We start from the raw sequence: 18,552 nt of genomic DNA, 5'->3' as shown, positions 1-18,552 counted from the left end.
CACTCAGTAGCCACCCAGATACATGCTGCAGCAGTTGATTAGGCAGGATTGATGGAGGCTGAAGATACTAACTATTCATTAAATGAATCGTTTCACTGTGCACAACACTTAAAAGATTTCTGTGGCTGTGGCATCTGTCATTAGTCAGTGCTGGTTAAGTACCCGCCCATTTCTTGGTGATAGGTGTTCACTGACTATTCCAAAATATACCCTGTCCTCAAAGGACTTCCTTCCAATAAGGTCAGGTAAATATCAAAATAACACATGAGAACTGATAACAATGCGTGGGGTTGATCTGATGACTATTTAGACTTCATTCCACTTAGCTCTGTAGTTTCACAGAATCAAGTCATATTTGTTTATTCCTCATTCCTCATTGTTATCGTGAGCCACGTAAGGAACTCATTATTCCATTAGGAGGTATTCAGGAAGGGGAGGTCTGAAACTTAGGGATACCCTTTCTTCCCAAGTGGCTTGTCGGTACTTGGCATGGTTAAGCGCCATTTGCTAGGCAGGAGTTTCTGGCTATAGATCAAGCTTCCCTGCTCGTGCCTGGTGCCAGGGAGATGCCTGCTCCCAAGGTAGTGGTTACCGCTTTGAAAATAAGTGTGTGGATTTTTGAGTGACGTCATTCCAGTTTGGCACGGACAGGTATTTATTTCTGTGGAATGAACTACCAGGGGTGAGCCAGGCTGTCTGTCTCAGTCATCTCCCAAGATTTCATTCATTCAAAAAAATCTGCTAACACATCTGCGTGTATTTTTTTTTTTTTCCCTCTGTATGTTTGTCATGTGCTGTAATTACTTATGGGGTTTCTGGTGACATCTTAATTAACTAGAGAAGAAAAAAACTGAAGATATCATTGTAGAGTTATTCACAGATTATTCTATAGAATTATTATATGAGTTATTATGTGGAATTATGAGGAATATGTGTTAACTGTTAATGTAGATGGTTAAAGAATCCTTTTAAACTGAGAAACGTGTATTACTTGTTTTTTCCTCGGTCAGCAATATGATGTTTTATTTTAAGGGAATTAGTCAGCTCATACCTTTTGGTATGATCACAGCGTATTTGGGGAGGGAAATGTCATATATAAATGAATTTGTAGGCCTTTGGTTCTATGGACTGTATTGGGGTAGAGTGCATAGTGTTTGTTCTCTAGCATTTAGATTGTACCCAGAGTACACAGGGGAGAGTTTAGTGTAGCCTCTTTGTTTTTACCTCTCTACAGTTCTGAGAATGCTAGTGGCAAGACAGGTATAAACAAAGGGAAGGTCCCAGGTCTACACAGAGAAGGCTGCTGGGGATCTTCTACGTCAGCTAGATCAGGGTGTCACAATGGTCGGTGTACACACGGGCATCGAGACCAGGATAAGATGTGGGTTGTGGCTGATGGACAGTCTAGGGGCAAGAAGACCAGGCGTTGGATCCAGAAGGTTCTGCAAACATGGGAGAAGCCGGTCAGAAACAAGAGTGTTGCTCCCTTTATCTCTAGTGCCCAGAACAGGACCTGGCACATAGTAGGTACTCAGTCAGGATTTGTTGAATGAATGAAATAAGAAGACTTCGGAGCTCAAGGACTCAGAGAAGGGGTCTGGACAATAAAATGTCAGAAATCTAGGCAAGAAAGCTAGGCAGATTTAAATCTTTTTTTTTTTTTTTTATAAAAAAATTTTTTTTTCAACATTTATTTATTTTTGGGACAGAGAGAGACAGAGCATGAACGGGGGAGGGGCAGAGAGAGAGGGAGACACAGAATCGGAAACAGGCTCCAGGCTCTGAGCCATCAGCCCAGAGCCCGACGCGGGGCTCGAACTCACGGACCGCGAGATCGTGACCTGGCTGAAGTCGGACGCTTAACCGACTGCGCCACCCAGGCGCCCCTAGGCAGATTTAAATCTTGTGTAGATGCCCTCCACCGCTATGTCTGGTCTCACGAGGTCCACAAAGCTGTCTTGAATGATTAAAACAATCTCCAACCTCCTCTCCCTGCCATGAACACAGGGTGGGGTGGGATGGTTGCAAGGAAAGCAAAATCCCTTGCCTGTCATCAATTGATGGGGAGACATCTCCACTTAGGGTCTACAACGGCTCAGATTTGAGAATGTCTCCCAGTTCTCTGACCTAACCCAGGGGAACCTTGGTCCTGTAATCACTCAGGAAATAATTATTAAGATGTCAGACTCGGTGCTAGTCCAGTTCTCAACTTCAAAGCAGATTCTTAAGCTCTCAGCTCTTGGACAAGCCATGATCCCAGGGGTGTGGCTGGGCTCCCTGGAACGAATCCAGAGCCACAAGAATTCCATTTCCATACAGCGCTTCCCCCAAACCTGATTATAGAGGACAATTTAGACTATTTTGAGTAAGGTGGGTACACCACTGCTTGAATCCTTTCTAATCATCTGTCTAGGCTACCAAGGACAATTTGTGGGATTAACTTGTCCCTGAAAATGTGAAATCTCATTTCTCTGTACATAGAATATACATTTTTGCCTTTGGCCCTTTCTCTGTCTCTGAGCTCTCCTACCCTGATCTCACTGCTGGCAGAGCTGAAGCGGAGCTGTGATAAGCCCCAAGAAGTGTGCCTGCCCCCTCCCTTCCTGCCTGCTGTCTTTGAAAGATGCCTCCAGGCCGCCACTGCACTCCTGGGCCGAAGAACCAGCAGCCATCGTTACAGGCAGAATCTTTTTCAAGTCACTTCCCACCTTGGTGATTTTTTTCCCCCTCCTTTTTTTAACACCTTCCCCAGCAAATCCCATCCATCCTCTGGCTTATCTGGGTCAGCAAGGGTCTGATTTTATGCATGGCGCGTCAAACCATAAATCTGCTGCGGCTTTGCCTCTCCATCCAGCCCGTCTGCTTCTGTCAGCATCAGCAAAATGCATAATAGAGAAAATAAGCCAGAAAGGCTAATAACGTTCATCTGAATAAAATAATCTCTTTGGCTGCCTCAGTTCATTTCATTTTAATCAAGGTGCCAGGAGGGAATTTAGGCTTAAAAATGCGACTCCCCACTTGTCACTAGTTCCCTGTCCAACTGTCACGAAATGATCCCTTTTATTAAGCAGGAGCCTTTTCAAAAAATATATATCCTCTTCATAGGTGTATGCTCAATAACATATATTGAATGTATTTAACTCATTTTGGGTCTTGTTTGTCATCACATCTATGTCTATTTTCAAAGGTGAGAAATGGTATTTTTCTTAGATGTATTGATATTTGCCATCCCTACGTACACACTGGCGGGTCTGATAGGAATTCTGCAAAAGAGAGGCTCGGAGGAAGTTGCCGAAGCACCTAGGGTTCTGGCGATCGGAGTTCCCTGTGGCTTCCTTCCTGTCCCCTTCAGCGCACAGTTCCCTGTGTGGAATGCAGGACTGACTGTTCCACCCTGGTCCTTAGGGGGAGGGCAGTGGAAGATTAAATTCTGCTTTCCCGTTGGTACCTCCCTCACGTCTTCCCAGAGACTTACAGCTGCTTGGTTAATTGCCTGTTGCTGCTGTCCTATCCCCACCATTATTTGCCAAGGGCTGTGCATTTTCAGCAGGCTGCGCTCTTGGCCCTGGCCCAGGGCTGGGTGAGGAGCCTGTTGGAAATTGATGAAAGCCGATCCTAGTTTGTTTGGAAATAAAAATGATAATATTTCTTCACATTTGTATAGTGCTTTACTGTTGATGTAATTCTCTTGCATTCAGCGTCTCATTTCAGCCGCGCAACAGCCCCGTAGGTGGGCAGGTCAGAGACTGTTGGCCCGACAGGAAACGCACCTCGGTAGACAAGCTCAGAAGCTCAAGCCATCCGGTCATGCCAAGCTTGTGTCACGCGCCCCATCTGCAGAGCTGGGAGCCTAGCAATTCTTCATTAAATGGCACCTTAGGCCAGGAGGGCTTCCGGGATTTTACATCCCTGCTTTGAAGATCTTTAGGGGGCTAGACGTACACCAACAGGGCATGCGTCCATTTTATAGGTGAGACAGCTGCAGTGGAGCAGAGGAGGGAATATGGCAAAAAAAAAAAAAAAAAAAAAAAAGGAAGTGTAATATCGAGGCCAGCGTGGACCTTTATAGAGTTCTCTCTTTACCCTAGATATTGTAGAGAAATCCCTTTGAGCACTTGCTGCTAAGTTTGTTGAACGTCCATAAATAGTCTTAAGTTGAAGGAGAAAAACTGGGCTGATGTATTTGAGGCTAACGATTCAGCTGTGCACGTTTAGCTCCACGCATTTCTAACGAGAATCTCTTTGGTGGATGCATAGCCAGCTTGTGACTTTCTGGGCCTCCTTTTTTCTTCTTTTTTTTTTTTTTGACTCCAGAGTCATTCCCTCTCCAGTGTAGTGTTATGTTTTCTTGATCTGCCTCCTGAAAAAAATGTTAAGTAAGAAAAATACTTCTGGATATTTTGTCTGCTTTTTAGGGATTAGTGCTTGAGGAGGTTTGCAGCTGTTCAGTACATTCCTAAGGGATGCAGACCCTTTTCTTTAAATGCCCGAGTATTACACAACCTGACTCCAGGGGAGGGGAAAGTAAAGACACTGTGCAAACAAACGATAGATGGAAAAGATAGAAAGACAAATTTCAGTCTCCTAACCAAACGAAGTTCCCTCGGCTCGAGCAGCCCCAAATAAAATAAGGCTGCGGAGCTGCTGAAGCAGGAAACCACTCTAGCAGAACCTTAATATGCTCCCTATGAAATCACGTCTCGTTGACTTGCTTATTTTCCAGCCTGAAGTGTGTTTCATCTTTGTTCGTGTTGGCCAGGCAAATTGTCTCTGTGGTGTTCCCCTCTTGCTACATGCCCTTTACCTCCCCTGCTCCACCGCCACCCCAAAATAAATAAATGAATTAATTGAAACACCTTGGTTGAAAGGAGGAATATGTCCAAGAAAGCATACAAACTCAAAGAACTAAAAATATGGCCTGAAAAGCGGCAGTCATAGTAAAAGAGACTAGGAACCCATACAAGAAACAGACAGCAGAGTTTAAGACTATCTTGAAAGACTTTAAAAATAAAGATCTTGCATAAAATCCCCATACATGCGGCAGATCAAAGCAGTGTCTTATTGGTGTAAATCCACTTTTAAAGTGCAAATTTATGAAGAGGACTCGTTACAGGGTCAGTCTGTGAGAACAGTGAGGCTGTGTTCGTGGCCCCCAATAATGAAATCGGAATTATGAATCAGAGTTGCAGTTTTATATCCGTTTCAGCATCTAGGTTTTTTCTGGTTCTGGTCTGGGCTGCCCAGTGTCAAGAAAATCCTGATTCACACAGATGAGTTACAATCTTGAGAGAGTTTGAAATTGGCCTGGGCTCTTGAAAAAGGGTAATTTTGTTTTGAAGTTGAATGGCTAACATTACCTAGCAGCTCTTCCAGTTCCCTTTCATAACTCTTACTGGGTAAGCCCGGAAGTGTATACTAAGCATTAAGACAGTTGATGATGATGCGCTGACATTGAGCAGGTACATGCTCACTACCCGACCACGGTGTCCTGCGAACCCAGCACCCACCCCCGAGCCCTTCTGTGGCATGTAGTTTAAACTTGGCCTCTGTGGGTCGAGTCGTGTGCTCACCCTGAACAGCTTCGCCTAAGGAGGCACACAGGGTTGAATTAAAAGCAAAACCTGTGCAGAGCAACATTGATTCTAACCAATAGGTCATTTTTCAGAAGTTCGGATACATGCATTGATTCTTTATTCCAAAGTTTGCATACCATGAAACTCACATAGCAGCCCGTGAGACATCGTGATAGTGTCTACCCCAGGGAATCTGGGTCCCTTGCACATTTAACTGGAGGTTGCTCATTGAATGGATGTGTGACAGTTGTTGGAAATTGAAATGTGATTTTCTGTAATTCCAGACTTTCTCAGAATACACTTTAAAAACTCCTGCTCACCATCACCAGTAATAGCCATCCCACTACATGCTGTCAGGGTGGAAATATATGTGCTGAAAGTACTTTACCACCTTAGAACTTCTTAATAAATATAAATACATTAGTTTTAAGGCATACGGCTTTTTATTTTAAAAGATTCCCACTCTGCCCATCCTTTTTATTAATTCCTCTTTGGTTGCTCATCCTTTCTTCTGAGGGGCCCCTGGGGATTTATGCTCTGTATCCTCTTCCATGGCATTAGGTTGGTTTTGCCTCTCGTGCCTTCACTTGTGATCTGCGTTGTACATTTGTGAGCTAGCGGACCCTTTGTTCATACCTACCTCTAGTGTTCTGCTATATTATAGCTCTTTTTCTCTCTCTCCCACGCAGCACTGTGATATCAGCACTTTCATAACTAAAAGCCCCTAATACTTTGTTTTGTTCACTTAAGATACAAATGTTTATGTCTGTGAAATTGAATTGTAGTACCATTTTTGTGCGTGAAGCACTCCAAGGAAAGGCCCGATAGAGACCACCAACCCATGTCCACCTATAAGAAGCAAATTGAGACCAGTTGTAAAGTTTAGATCTTGTGAGATCTGCCCTTTTGAAAATGCAAGTGTAATTGCCTGATACATTCCATGCTTGCTGAAGACATGGATGCTTTGCCACCCGACAAAAAAGTAAATTCCATTACTTAGGGTTTTGTAACTGAAACTGATTTGGAATGCATTTGAAAGTTTTCTTGCAGTGAAAACAAGCAAAGGTCAGTGAATGCCCATGCTCAGCTTTGTGTAAGGATTGTTTCCTATTTGCTTTTTCCGGTTTGTTTCTCAGGTGCTAAACATTTTGAAAGGAGTGGATTAATTACGTGTGTATATCTCTCTCAGCTAGTATATGTATTTTTATTTCCATAGAAATCTTTTGATTTTTTTTTCCCTAGGAAGATAAGTGGACGTAATGTTGCCGAAGTGGTCAGCACATAAGTGTTAGGTATTTTGTTGTTGTTGTTGTTGTTGTTGTTTTTAATGTTTATTTATTTTGAAAGAGGGCGGAGAGGGAGCTCGCACACACACCAGCGGGGGAGGAGCAGAGATAGAGGGAGAGAGAGAATCCCACCAGGCTCCGCACTGTCAGCACTGAGCCCGATGCAGACTCCATCGCACAAACTGTGAGACCGTGACCTGAGCCGAAATCACGAGTTGAATGCTTAACCAACTGAGCCACCCAGGAGCCCTAGTATTAAGTATTTTGGCTGTAGATGTGTGTAGGGCAGAGGTGGGGGCAGATATAGGACAGTTTCAGTTTGGACTCCAGTATTCATTGGTTTGAAGTAGCTTCTTGGTGCTGGTTAGACAGATATTTGACTTAACGGTCTGGTATGTTCTGAAGCCAGAGTAGCTGTGGTGTGATTATTTGCTAATAGTTACCTTACTACAGAATTGGAAAAGCCCCTTCTAAAGTTGAATTCCATGCTCTGCAGATCACAGCTGCCTGAGAGCCTCCAGCTCTGAATGGAGGCAGTGCTGACTCAGGAACCAAGCCACTGTCAACTCACTTTCTTTTCATTAAGAGTCTGACTATAGGGAGGAAAGAGGGGAAAGAAAAATGAACAGGATAAACAGGTTGTGATTGTTTGCAATGATTAAGAGCATTCTCTACAATCACAAGGCTTGGTTTTGAATCTGAGCGTTGCCACTTTTTAACTCAGTGACCTTGAACAAGATATCTAACCTTTCTCAGTCCAATTTCCCAGATCTGCTGAATGCGCTTAATAACACCCCCTTCATCAGGCTGTTGTAAGGTTCAAGTTAAACAACGTGAGTACAGGGCCCAGCCACGTGCCAAGTACACAGTAAGCCCTTGATAAATAATACAACAAACAACCCTTACTTTCTGTTTCTCTTTTTAAAGAAACCCAACTTGCAAATGCAGAACTTTCTGTTGCTTTAATAGTGTTGTGAACTGAGTAGAGGATCAGTAAATTCTTTTGGATCACAGTGTTTTCGTTAAAAAATGAGCACCTAGGTTTGGCACTTTACTGCCCCATTCGGACTGTAGAAGCTGTAGGGATACACCTGTTCAGATATGGTTTGTGCTCTTGGCTGTATGGGACATGACAAAAGGGCTCAACCGGGGGAAGTCAAAACCTCCTTAGATGCATTCTGTGGGACTGGCGTGTTTTTGGTGACTTTTTTCACGGCAAATGCCTCCAAGGTTGTCTTCACTGAATCCAAATATAGATGAATGTGGGGGGGGGGGGGAGGGGTGGCCTGTGTCCTCTCGTGATTTTTGTCTCTAGACCTCTCAGTTTTGTCTTCAACCCTAGACACAAACCAAATGACTTAATGGCTAAGGTTATGGACTTTGGAGTCAAACAGCCTAGACCGGTTCTAGTCAGACAACACAGAGCTGTGGTTCTAGTCCCTGACCCCTTCTGACTGTCTCTGTGACTCTTTCTCACTAGCCATGGGCAAGTGGCAATCTCTCTGAGTTTCAGTCTTCTAATTAGTAAAGTGGGGATAATGGTAGTTCTTTCCTTACAAGGAAATGATAAAACTTAGGGAATAATGCACGTCAAACATTTTCCAAGTTCCTAGAACATAATAGGTGCTCAACAGATAATCCTGCTTCTCTTCTTCTCCTCTTTCCTCCCTCTCCTTCTCACTCTTCTTATTTTCTGCACTGAGTTTTTAGAAAAACAGAAGACTAGAGGTGCAAGCTTTAGGAAAGATATCTGTTTCTGGCTTGGCTTTGATCACTGTGATTTTGTGACATGGACTGTAAAGTCATAGTTGTTGGCTCTGGCTACTCACCAACACTGATTTTTCTTTCTTGTTGTTTCTCCACAGGAAGGATCAGAATGTTCTCTCTCCAGTCAACTGCTGGAATCTCCTATTAAACCAGGTGAAGAGGGAGAGCAGGGACCACACCACCCTGAGTGACATCTACCTGAATAATATCATTCCTCGATTTGTCCAAGTCAGCGAGGACTCAGGAAGACTCTTTAAAAAGGTATATAGCTATTTCTAGACGTGGAGCTACCCGGGTGGGGCGATGACACCACCTTGTAAATAAGAGAAACACCTTCGTATTGGCCCACTTAAAAGGCTTTCTCTTGGTCATTCCTTACCATGGTCTCGTGGTGAGAAAATACTGAATAGCCCTTCTTTTCTTCCTTTCTGAGTTGAATTAATAGTAGCCTTGGGAGAGTAACCATTTGCAAGATAGACAACCCCAAGACTGGCAACAGAGTTCATAATCTGCCTATATCAGTGATAGCGATGTTTGCTTGGTTTCCTTGAGTGAGCTGTAAGGCTGTTGAGATTCAGGGACCTTCAGAGTCATTTTAAGTTTTCCTCTTCTAGTTCACGTATGTTTGTGATTCGGTTTAGTTTTCTTTCCAAGTGCTGATCTTAGCCAAGATGAACTTATGAATTTGGTTATTCTTATCATGTCATATCTTGGTCTTTGGGTCCCTGAATGCTTTTGGAACTCAGTTGTTTGTCATAATTCCTTGGGTGTAAGTTGAAAAATCTGACCAAGGGAAAACTCAAAATTAATTGTGGTAAACTTAAGAAACTCATGCCAAATTGACCTTATCTGTCGGTAGTGGAGATAGTCTCTTGGAAACTAAGGAGTTCTCTCAACCTGAGCTCTCAGTGGAGTCACTGATTCATGACTTTTGGTTACACATAGTGATAAAAGCCCCAACCATTGTACATGATGTACCATGTCTAACATTCAAGCTCTGACATCCCCAGCAGATCTTAAAGAAGGCGAATAATCTTCCCACAGTTTTGGGTGTAAAGAAGGTATATAGAGCTATTTCTTTGGTTTCATATAGAGGAAATTCATTGGTTATCATTTGACAAAATCCACTGTTAAAATTTGAGGCTGGGAGAGAAAGGACTTCAGTAAACAGGGCTGTGGCCAATAGTAGTCAGTTTTCCAATTCTTAACATTTGGAAGTTTTCCAGATCTTAGTAGGTCTGGAATTAGAGCCCCATTTCTTTTGTTTACACCAACATGAAAAAGAACATGATTTAGGATCTTCCATTTACATAATTGCATCTGTGTTGGGGCTTTTCCTGTGTCTTGGAGACAGGATATGAAGAGTAAAAAGCATCTGACAATGAAAAGAAGGAAGAGAAAGATAACTCCTCCCGGAGTTCACCAGCTATTTTTAGTGACCTGGCTATGCTGTGGTTGGGGCCATACTTCATTTAGGGGTGAAGGTACTTTTCACCATTTCCTCATGGTTTCCAGCGTCTGTTCTAGCTTCCTTGTCATTCTTTTGAATTATTCTGCAATGTTTGGTGGTGTGTGGGTGTGACTAAAATTAACAACTGTAGTTAATATTGTATTGAATACTGGAAGTATGCTAGAGAGTAGATTGCAGGTGATTTTTTCACACACTCACACCAAGGTAACTGGGTGAGATGCTATGTTAATTGGCTTGACTATAATCATTTCACTGGGCATATGTATCAAATCATAATGTCATACTCCTTAAATATATACAGTTTTATGAGAAAAAAATTTTAAGCCTATTTAGGTAGAACCTTGACAGTAATCAGATGCCACTTCAGCTCTTCACTGTGACCTTGACAGCCTTTTAGACTATCTCTAGAAGGACAGGGGCTGACTGATCATTTCCTCCCTCATTTTCTCTGTTCATCTAAGAAAAAACTTCTGTGAGGGATGTTCAGCTGTCTAGACTGCACCCAAGCTTTCAGCTACCTTTTCTTCCAGCTTTAGAAGGGTAGAGAAGAACCAAGCTGAAGAAGTATTATGGCCCCTCCAGATCTCACAGGTGTTTAGGCTGAAGGCAGCAGTTATTAAAGCCACAAATGTTTCCGGTTCTTTGGGTGCCATTCACATTTCACCAAGAGTCTAAGTGCACGAATTGTATGTAAGACATGGGGACTTTGCCCTCCAGAAGGAAAATCTGCCTGTGGATGATATTCCTAGCCACGGTCTCAGAGTTGACCTCTATAAACTGTGCATTTCTTTGCTGGGGGTATAAGGAAGAATTTCTAATTACTCATAGGACTGTGTATATATTACATTCCATTGAAGATAGTTGCACATACCACGGTCTTAGAGCTGAATGCATTTTTACAAACTGAACACTCCTGATAACCAGCTCCCAGATCAAGAAACAGATTAGTTCAGTACCCTAGAGGCCCCGCTCATGCTTCCTCCTAGTCCCTGGGGGGTTGGGAAGGGTATTCCAAGGATAACAACTGTGCTGACTTTTAACAGCAGAGATTAGTTTTACTTGGTTTCTTAGTTTTTATAAGTAGACTCATACAGTGTGTACTCTTTTCCGTCTGGTTTTTCCCATTCAACATATGTGTGTGAGATTTATTCATGTTGTTGTGTATGGTTGCAGCTCATAGGACTTTCTCTTGATCTTTATAACTTTTCATCAGTTAAATTACGGTTGATTAGAGATATGCATAAGACTGTTAAATAGCCAATGTTTACTATCCCACTGGGTGAATAATCTCTTTTCTCTCTCCCCTGGGGTCCAATGTAGGCAGAGGGTTCTAAGGTAGATGCTGGTTTGGCAGATCACAAGTGTAAATTAATTCTGTTTTGGCCAGATGAGAGCTTCTCTCCTTTCTAGTAATGGACACAGAAGCATTCTCTTTCCGTACCTCAATTTTTGTATTCTCTTTTGTTTAAAGTGTGTCGCACATAAAGAATTAGAATCCCAGTGGTTAAGATATAGTAATCAGATAAGAGAACTAAGGAATGAGCCTGGCCACGCTGTCAGTTATGTGAAGCTTCCCAGGGCTTGCTTTGCTCTATCAGAGCAGAGGTCTCTTCCAAGTGACTCTCCTGGGCTTAGCTGTGCTAGTAACTCTGAAACCTTAGACAATTACTTTTTTCTGTGCCTTAGTTCCCTAAAGTTAAAAAAAAAAAAAAAAAAAAAAAAAAAGTGTTTGGCCTGTATGATCTTCATGCTGCCTTCAAAATCTAATACACTGTAGTTCTATGATGAACTACATCCAAGTAAATTGGAGTCCCCAGGATACGGGCAAACAAAAGTGGATGTGGGTATGGAGAGGGGGCTAGCTTAGGCAATTAAAGATCGACTTTCTTGAGGAATGAAGCACTGTTTCAGATTCTTCTATCTATAATAACCAGCAACCAAGAGAGGCCAAACTGGAATCCAAATGTGTGAAGTAGATATACCTTTTTTTTCCCCTATAAATTCAGTTCCAGCAATAAAGGAAATCCACATTTCTCAGGAGACACAGACTTTAGAAAAGATACCTTTGTTTCTGGTTCAGCTATGGATACCCGAGAAAATTCACCTGAGTTTTATGTGATTTGGCTCTATTTCTCACTGGCAAAAGGCATAGGTTTTCTTCCTTTTATAATTCTTTTTTTTTAATCTATAAAACTTATTGATTCACTGGCAAAGGTTATGATAATCAAAGCTGACGTTTTTTGAACGTTTATGTGCCAGGTACAGTAGTAAGCACCTTATACGCTTGATCTTTACAACAATTCCATAAAGTAGTTGCTATTATTATCCCTACTTTATGAAGGAGGAAACTGAAACTGAGTGAGTTTAATCAAAAAATGAGGTGAGGCTACTATTTAAATCCAGTCATCTGGCCCTAGAACTTGAGGTTCTTTCTACATATTCTGTTAGGATTCTGGGTATGGTGTGCAGAGAAGAGGGTAGTTTGGATTTTCTTACTCTTTCCTATTGAATCCAGATATTTCACTTAGTTATGGAATTAACCCAACCTTTTCTCTTGCACACAAGCCTTCAAAAGGTTTGGAGGTGTTAGACATCAACATTGGGTTATTTCTTTCACCTGCATTGGGTTGTTTCTTTTACCTGGTGTCTGGGCAAGCAGCTGGAAGTTGACAGTGAAATAGGACAAGGTGTTTTTCTCCCTAGGGGCAGGATCTCTAGTAAGAGGGAAACAAAGACTCATTAAATGTGAGAACTGGCCAAAAATCCGGCTCACAGCTAACTCAGCTAATTTGGGGATGTCAGGGCGGCTGTACAATTGGCCCCTCTGTACTACTGAACCCCCTTAAGGGATGCTCCTTGCTGGCACTCTGGTTTGTGGTTATGTCTGCTGGGACATATTTTACATTTTGCACGAAGCCATGGTAGAGATTCCTTTAGCTAAATATAACATCTAGAGAAAGTAGCCTCCTGTCCACAGCTTAGAAACAGACCCACTTTGTCTAGGACTCCAGGGGAAATTGAGCCCATTTGGTGCTCCTGACATCTCTTTTTGTGTAATGAAAGCTCAGTCTGTCTAACCCTTGTTGGAACCAAGGTTTAGGCAAATATTATTGCTGCCACCTTCATTTGTTTAATGCGGTGGCTTCAAAACCAGGGGCCAAACACTGCCAAGTTCGACTTCCAGCTCTACATCGTCTCTGTGAGAGACGTGTTCTAAAGAATCCCACCAAGAAGAGAAATCAGTTTTCCCACTTTCTCTTTTTAAACTGAAGTAAACTTGGGTGTGCTTTTTCCCACAGGGGAGAGGACAATCCTGTTCTCTCTTCTTTCACTTAGCTGGAACACACCAAAAGTACCTCTCACTTTGCTTTTTAGCTCACTGTTTCTAGCCCTTAGCTGCTCATACTCAGTCTTGGAAGCCAGTCAATTCAGACAGTCCAAGACTCTGAATTGCAGCTTTCTTTTTTTTTTTTTTTCCTCTCCAGTATTCCAGCTAGCTATACTTTTGTTTTGCCTTTATTAGCCTATGTTTCTATGGTAGGAAGGTTAAATTGAGCAAGTTATGTTAAATTCCTGATAGATCAGTAGTTTGGTAGTTCTCAATGCTGCCTGTGTGTGAGACTCACTGGGGGAGTTTTTTAAAAAAATCTTTGTGACCTTGAAGAAACAAATTTCTTAGGATGTAAAAAGCATGAACAATAAAAGAAAAAAAGATAAATTGGACACCATCAACTCTTGGACTTTTGTTCTTGGAAAGACATTGTTAAGAAAACGAGAGACAAATCACAGACTGCGAGAATATATTTGCAATGCATAGAACTCAACAATAAGAAGACACACTGCCCAAATCTTTAAAAATAGGCAAAAGATTTTAATAGACACTTCAGTAAAAAGATATATAAATGGCCATTAAGCATATTACATGCTCACCAGAATGGCTAAAATTAAAAAGACTGACAATAACAAGTGGTAGTAAGGACCGATGGCATTCTCTTAAGATGCTGGTGAGAGCGTAGAATGGTACTACCACTTTGGAAAATAGTTTGGCTGTTTCTTATAAAGTTAAGTGTATACTTACCATATCTAGCAATTCCAAGGCTAGGTATTTACGCAAAAGATAGTAAAAATAATACCTACACCAAGACTTGTACCTAATTATTCATAATAGCTTTTGTTGTTGGCTGAATAATGGTCCCTTCCAAAGATGTCCATGTCCTAATTCCCGAAATCTGTGAATTTACCTTATCCACACAGGACTTTGCACATACGATGAGTCTGAGGGTCTTGTGATGAGGATATTATGCTTGAGTATCTAAGTAGGCTCTAATGCAGTCACAAGTGTCCCTATTGGGAGGAGGTGGAGGGAGATTACAGACAAAAGAGAAGGCTGTGCAATAGAAGCAGAGGAAGCAAGAGTCACAGGGAGAGGATGCCAGGCCGCTGGCTTTGAGGATGGAGGAGGAGGCCATGCGCCAAGGAATGCAGCTCGAGAAGCTGGAAAAGACAAGGAAACAGATTCTCCCTAAAAGCCCCCAGGGGAAGAGCAGCCCTGTTGATACTTGGTTTTGGCCCAGTGGAATGGGTTTTAGACTTCTGACCTCCAGAACTGTAAGAGAATAGAAATTAAAAATAGAACTACCATGTGATCCAGCAATTCCACTTCTGAATATTGATCTGAAGAAAATGAAAACACTAATTCCAAAAGACAGATGCACCTGTGTGTTTATTGCAGCATTATTTACAGTAGCCCAGGTATGGAAGCAACAGAAGTGTCTGTCACTGGATGAGTGCATAAAGAAGTTGTAGTGTATATACGCAATGGAATATTATTCAGGCATAAAAAAAAGCCTGAGGTCTTGCCATTTGCAGCAACATGGATGGACCTGAAGGCCATTGTGCTAATAAGTGAAATAAGACAGAGAAAGACAAATACCATGTGGTCTTTCTTATGTGTGCAATCAACAAAAACAAAAAAACCCTAGGTTATAGATAAAGAGAACAAACTGGTGGTTGCAAGAGGCAGGGGGGTGGGAGGGTGGGAGAAATGGTGTTTTCTTGGGTGTTTGTTGAGTTTACATAAATTGAATACAAATTTTAAAAACTGAGAATAAATGCATGTTGCTTTAAGTCACCAAGTTTACAGTAATTTGTTATAAGTGCCTTAGGAGACTCATAGTATATTCATAATAGTCAAAACTGGAAATGACCCAAATATCCATCAACAGATGAATGGAAAAACATATTGTGGTATATCCATATATGAATACGACTCAGCAATAAAAAGAGATGCAATGCTGATGGGTACAATGATGTAGATGAACTCAAGAAACATTATACTGATTAAAAGAAGCCAGACACAATGAGAACATTCTGTACGATTCCGTTTATGTGAAATTTTAGAAAAGATAGTTCTAATCTGTTGTGACAGAAACGAAATCAGTGATTACCTTGGGGCCAGGGTAGGGTAAGGGGTTGACCACAGAGGGACACAAGGAAACTTAGGGATTATGGAAATGTCATACAATCTTAATTATAATGGTGGTTACATGAGTGTGTGGATTTGTCAAAACTGGTACTGTACACTTAAAATGTATGCGTTTTATTTTATGTGAATTATGCCTCATTAAAGTTGATTAAAAAAATAATTTTAGGGGCGCCTGGGTGGCTCAGTTGGTTGAGCATCCGACTTCAGCTCAGGTCATGATGATCTCATGGTTTGTGAGTTCAAGCCCCGCGTCAGGCTCTGTGCTGACAGCTTGGAGCCTGGAACCTGCTTTGGATTCTCTCTCTCTCTCTCTCTCTCTCTCTCTCTCTCTCTGCCCCTCCCCTGCTCATGCTTTGTCTCTCTCTCTCAAAAATGAATAAACTTAAAAAAAATTTTTTTTAAATCATAATAAGTTTAAAAATAGCATGCCCAAGGCCCCATCCCAGGGCAATTGAATCAGTCTCTGGGATGAGCCTAGGTGATTCTTGCATGCAGCCAGGGTTGAGAAACACTATTGTAGGTATTCTGGGGGAATGAATAAGGGAAACCTAAGAGCACAAAGGACATTTGAAGTCATAAGATCCTGTCTATATGTATCTATCTTGTAGGTGAGCCACATTTGCCCCTGCAATCATGGTGAAGCATTTAGACTGGTTTGTCTGGGCAACCCATTGTGGTTCTCTATTTTATTCTTGGAGGGTGACAAAGGGTAAATCTGGATTCAGATAAATAAGTCACACTGCAGAAAGTGGGAGATATAAGAAGGGTGCTGGGGAAGATATGTAGGAGGGCGCAATTAATTCTTTTCTCTAGGGTCTTCAGGTATCCTTTCCCATTGGTTGATCGGTCACAAGAGACTTGCCACGACTAATCAGATTTCATTTGGCACCAAGGAAATGGGTCTGGCAGTATAAAAGGATAAAGGAGATTTGAAACCGAAAGCGGTGCATGTTACCTACCTACCTGTTTGTCCCCTTTAGATGAGGGCAGGATTTTCTACAGTTTTGGAGTCCAGCTACTTTGCTTATGTGAGGAGACTGGATGCTATAAGGAGGCATGTTCTGTGGTAGTGTTGCCATAAATAAGTAAAGGAGAAGTGATCCACAATGCTGGTGTAGTCAAATGTTCCTGGTAGGTAGTGTAGATTCAATAAATGGAGAAAGAACGGACTTCCAAAGGTTGTGTTCTGCCCTTCTGAGAAAGAGTTTAACCTGGAGACATGTTTGGGAGAAGGAGTAGCTGACTGATTTACCCCTCCCTCTCTTCCCTAGTCCATCCTACACCTCGTTTCGATGGAACACAGTATCTGCAATTGATTGGGCTTCCTCCACGTTATAACATGATCACGAACGGCGTGGCGTGGTGCTTTACAGACAGCTGTTCCTGTTACCCAGTTTGTCTTGATGGTAGCGAAAATCTGTTGTGATTAATTGAGCTTTATTCTCTCATATCTGATGAAGAGATCCTCTTTGGAGAAAAGAATAGGATGGCAAGCTGAACTTATTTGCGTAGAGGGTGGAAGGCTGCCAGCTACTTCAAAGGTATCTCTGCTGATAAGGGGCGTCAGGTTTGCTGCCAAAGCCAACACTGAGGGGAGCTTTGCAGCTAGTGCCGTTGGTGGTGTTTTAGCTTTGGTTTCTGTGACACTAGGTCAGCAGCATCTGTATCCTCTCCCTTGGGGCTTCTCTCTGGGTGGTCTAGGCTTTTTTGGACTTAGGAAGATTCAGCTCAGAGGGAGCGTGTGCATCAAAGATGCCTGTAGTCTTTTGCTTGGGTTAGTTTATATGCTTGGCTTTTTGGTGTCTTAGTTCTCAGGCACCTATCTGCCTTTCCTGAAAGAGCAAGGTATTTGTTGCATGTGTAACATTCAAAGGTATAAGGATACTGCCATCTTTGTAAGTCAACAGATGGTTAGGAGAATCTGAAGAACAACTACAAAGTATGAAGTGAGATGCAGTGGGCAGAAACAAAACTGTCCAAGTGCAACCTTGTGTCTGAATATTATCCTAAACTGGAAACGCACTAGTCAGTGAGAATTTTAGTGAATACTGTAAACACAGCACTGTGCAGGCTAAAAGAGCTTAAGATGAAATTGACAAGTTAGGTTTGCCCCCAGGGAGCTTAGGGCCTCTCCCGTCTGCTCTTCAGACCACTTAGATCTCCCAAAACTTTCTGTAGGATGGTGATAAGACCAATAATAACAAGCTTTCATAAAATGCCTGCTATCACTGTGATACACTGTAGTAGGTCCTAAATGTATATTTTCTCTAATCCTTTCATGTATTTTACAAGGGTTTTTTTTTTCCCTTGTCTTCTCATGGAAGTTTAAGATACTTAGAGAAATGCACATATCTTAAAGTGTACAGCTCAGTGAATTTTTACAAACGGAAAGCAGCTATGTAATTAGCACCCAGATAAAGAAAAGAGTGTTTCCAGTGTCCCATGAGCCCCCACTCTTGCCCCCTTCCATTCATTTCCACTTGAAAAGTAGTCACTATCCTGACTTCTAACACAATGTAAGCATTTGCCTGTTTAAAAAAAAAAAAATTTTTTTTTTTGTATAAATGGAATCATAAAATATGCTCTCAACAATTTAAATATGTCCTTCTTTTGTTTTCTGGCTTCCACTGATTCTGATGAAAAGTCAACTGTGAGGTTCATTGTTGTTCCCTGTAGGTAATGTTTTGGGGGTTGCTTTTTTTTTAATTGAAGTATAGTTGACACACAATATTATATTAGTTTCAGGTGTACAACATAGTGATTTGACAATCATATACATTACGAAATGCTCACTACAATTAAGTGTCGTTTACTCTACAAAATTATTACATTAAAAAATTATTATAATATTTTTGACTACATTCCTGATGCTGTACTTTTCCTTCTCATGACTTATTTATTTTACAGCTGTAAGTTTGTTTCTCTTCATCATGAGAGCTGCTTTGAATATCTTTTCTTTATCTTTGGTTT

The 18,552-nt window shown here is 41.7% G+C and overlaps 1 protein-coding gene across 10 annotated transcripts in view; it reads left to right on the top strand.

Annotated features, from left to right (window-relative positions):
- The window catches only part of SRGAP2 (SLIT-ROBO Rho GTPase activating protein 2), a 232,933-nt gene that overhangs the window by 109,965 nt on the left and 104,416 nt on the right, over positions 1 to 18,552 (top strand). For all 10 annotated transcript variants that reach the window (XM_045456177.1, XM_045456175.1, XM_045456176.1 and 7 more), the window contains exon 4: positions 8,725 to 8,887. In XM_045456177.1, coding sequence (XP_045312133.1) covers positions 8,725 to 8,887 — 163 coding nt within the window. The remainder of the gene's footprint in view (positions 1 to 8,724; positions 8,888 to 18,552) is intronic.

This window comes from Leopardus geoffroyi, chromosome C3, assembly GCF_018350155.1.
Source record: "Leopardus geoffroyi isolate Oge1 chromosome C3, O.geoffroyi_Oge1_pat1.0, whole genome shotgun sequence".
Classification (NCBI taxonomy): Eukaryota; Metazoa; Chordata; class Mammalia; order Carnivora; family Felidae; genus Leopardus; species Leopardus geoffroyi.
The sequence above is the reverse complement of the archived record's forward strand: the minus strand, read 5'-3'. Positions and strand labels throughout refer to the sequence as shown.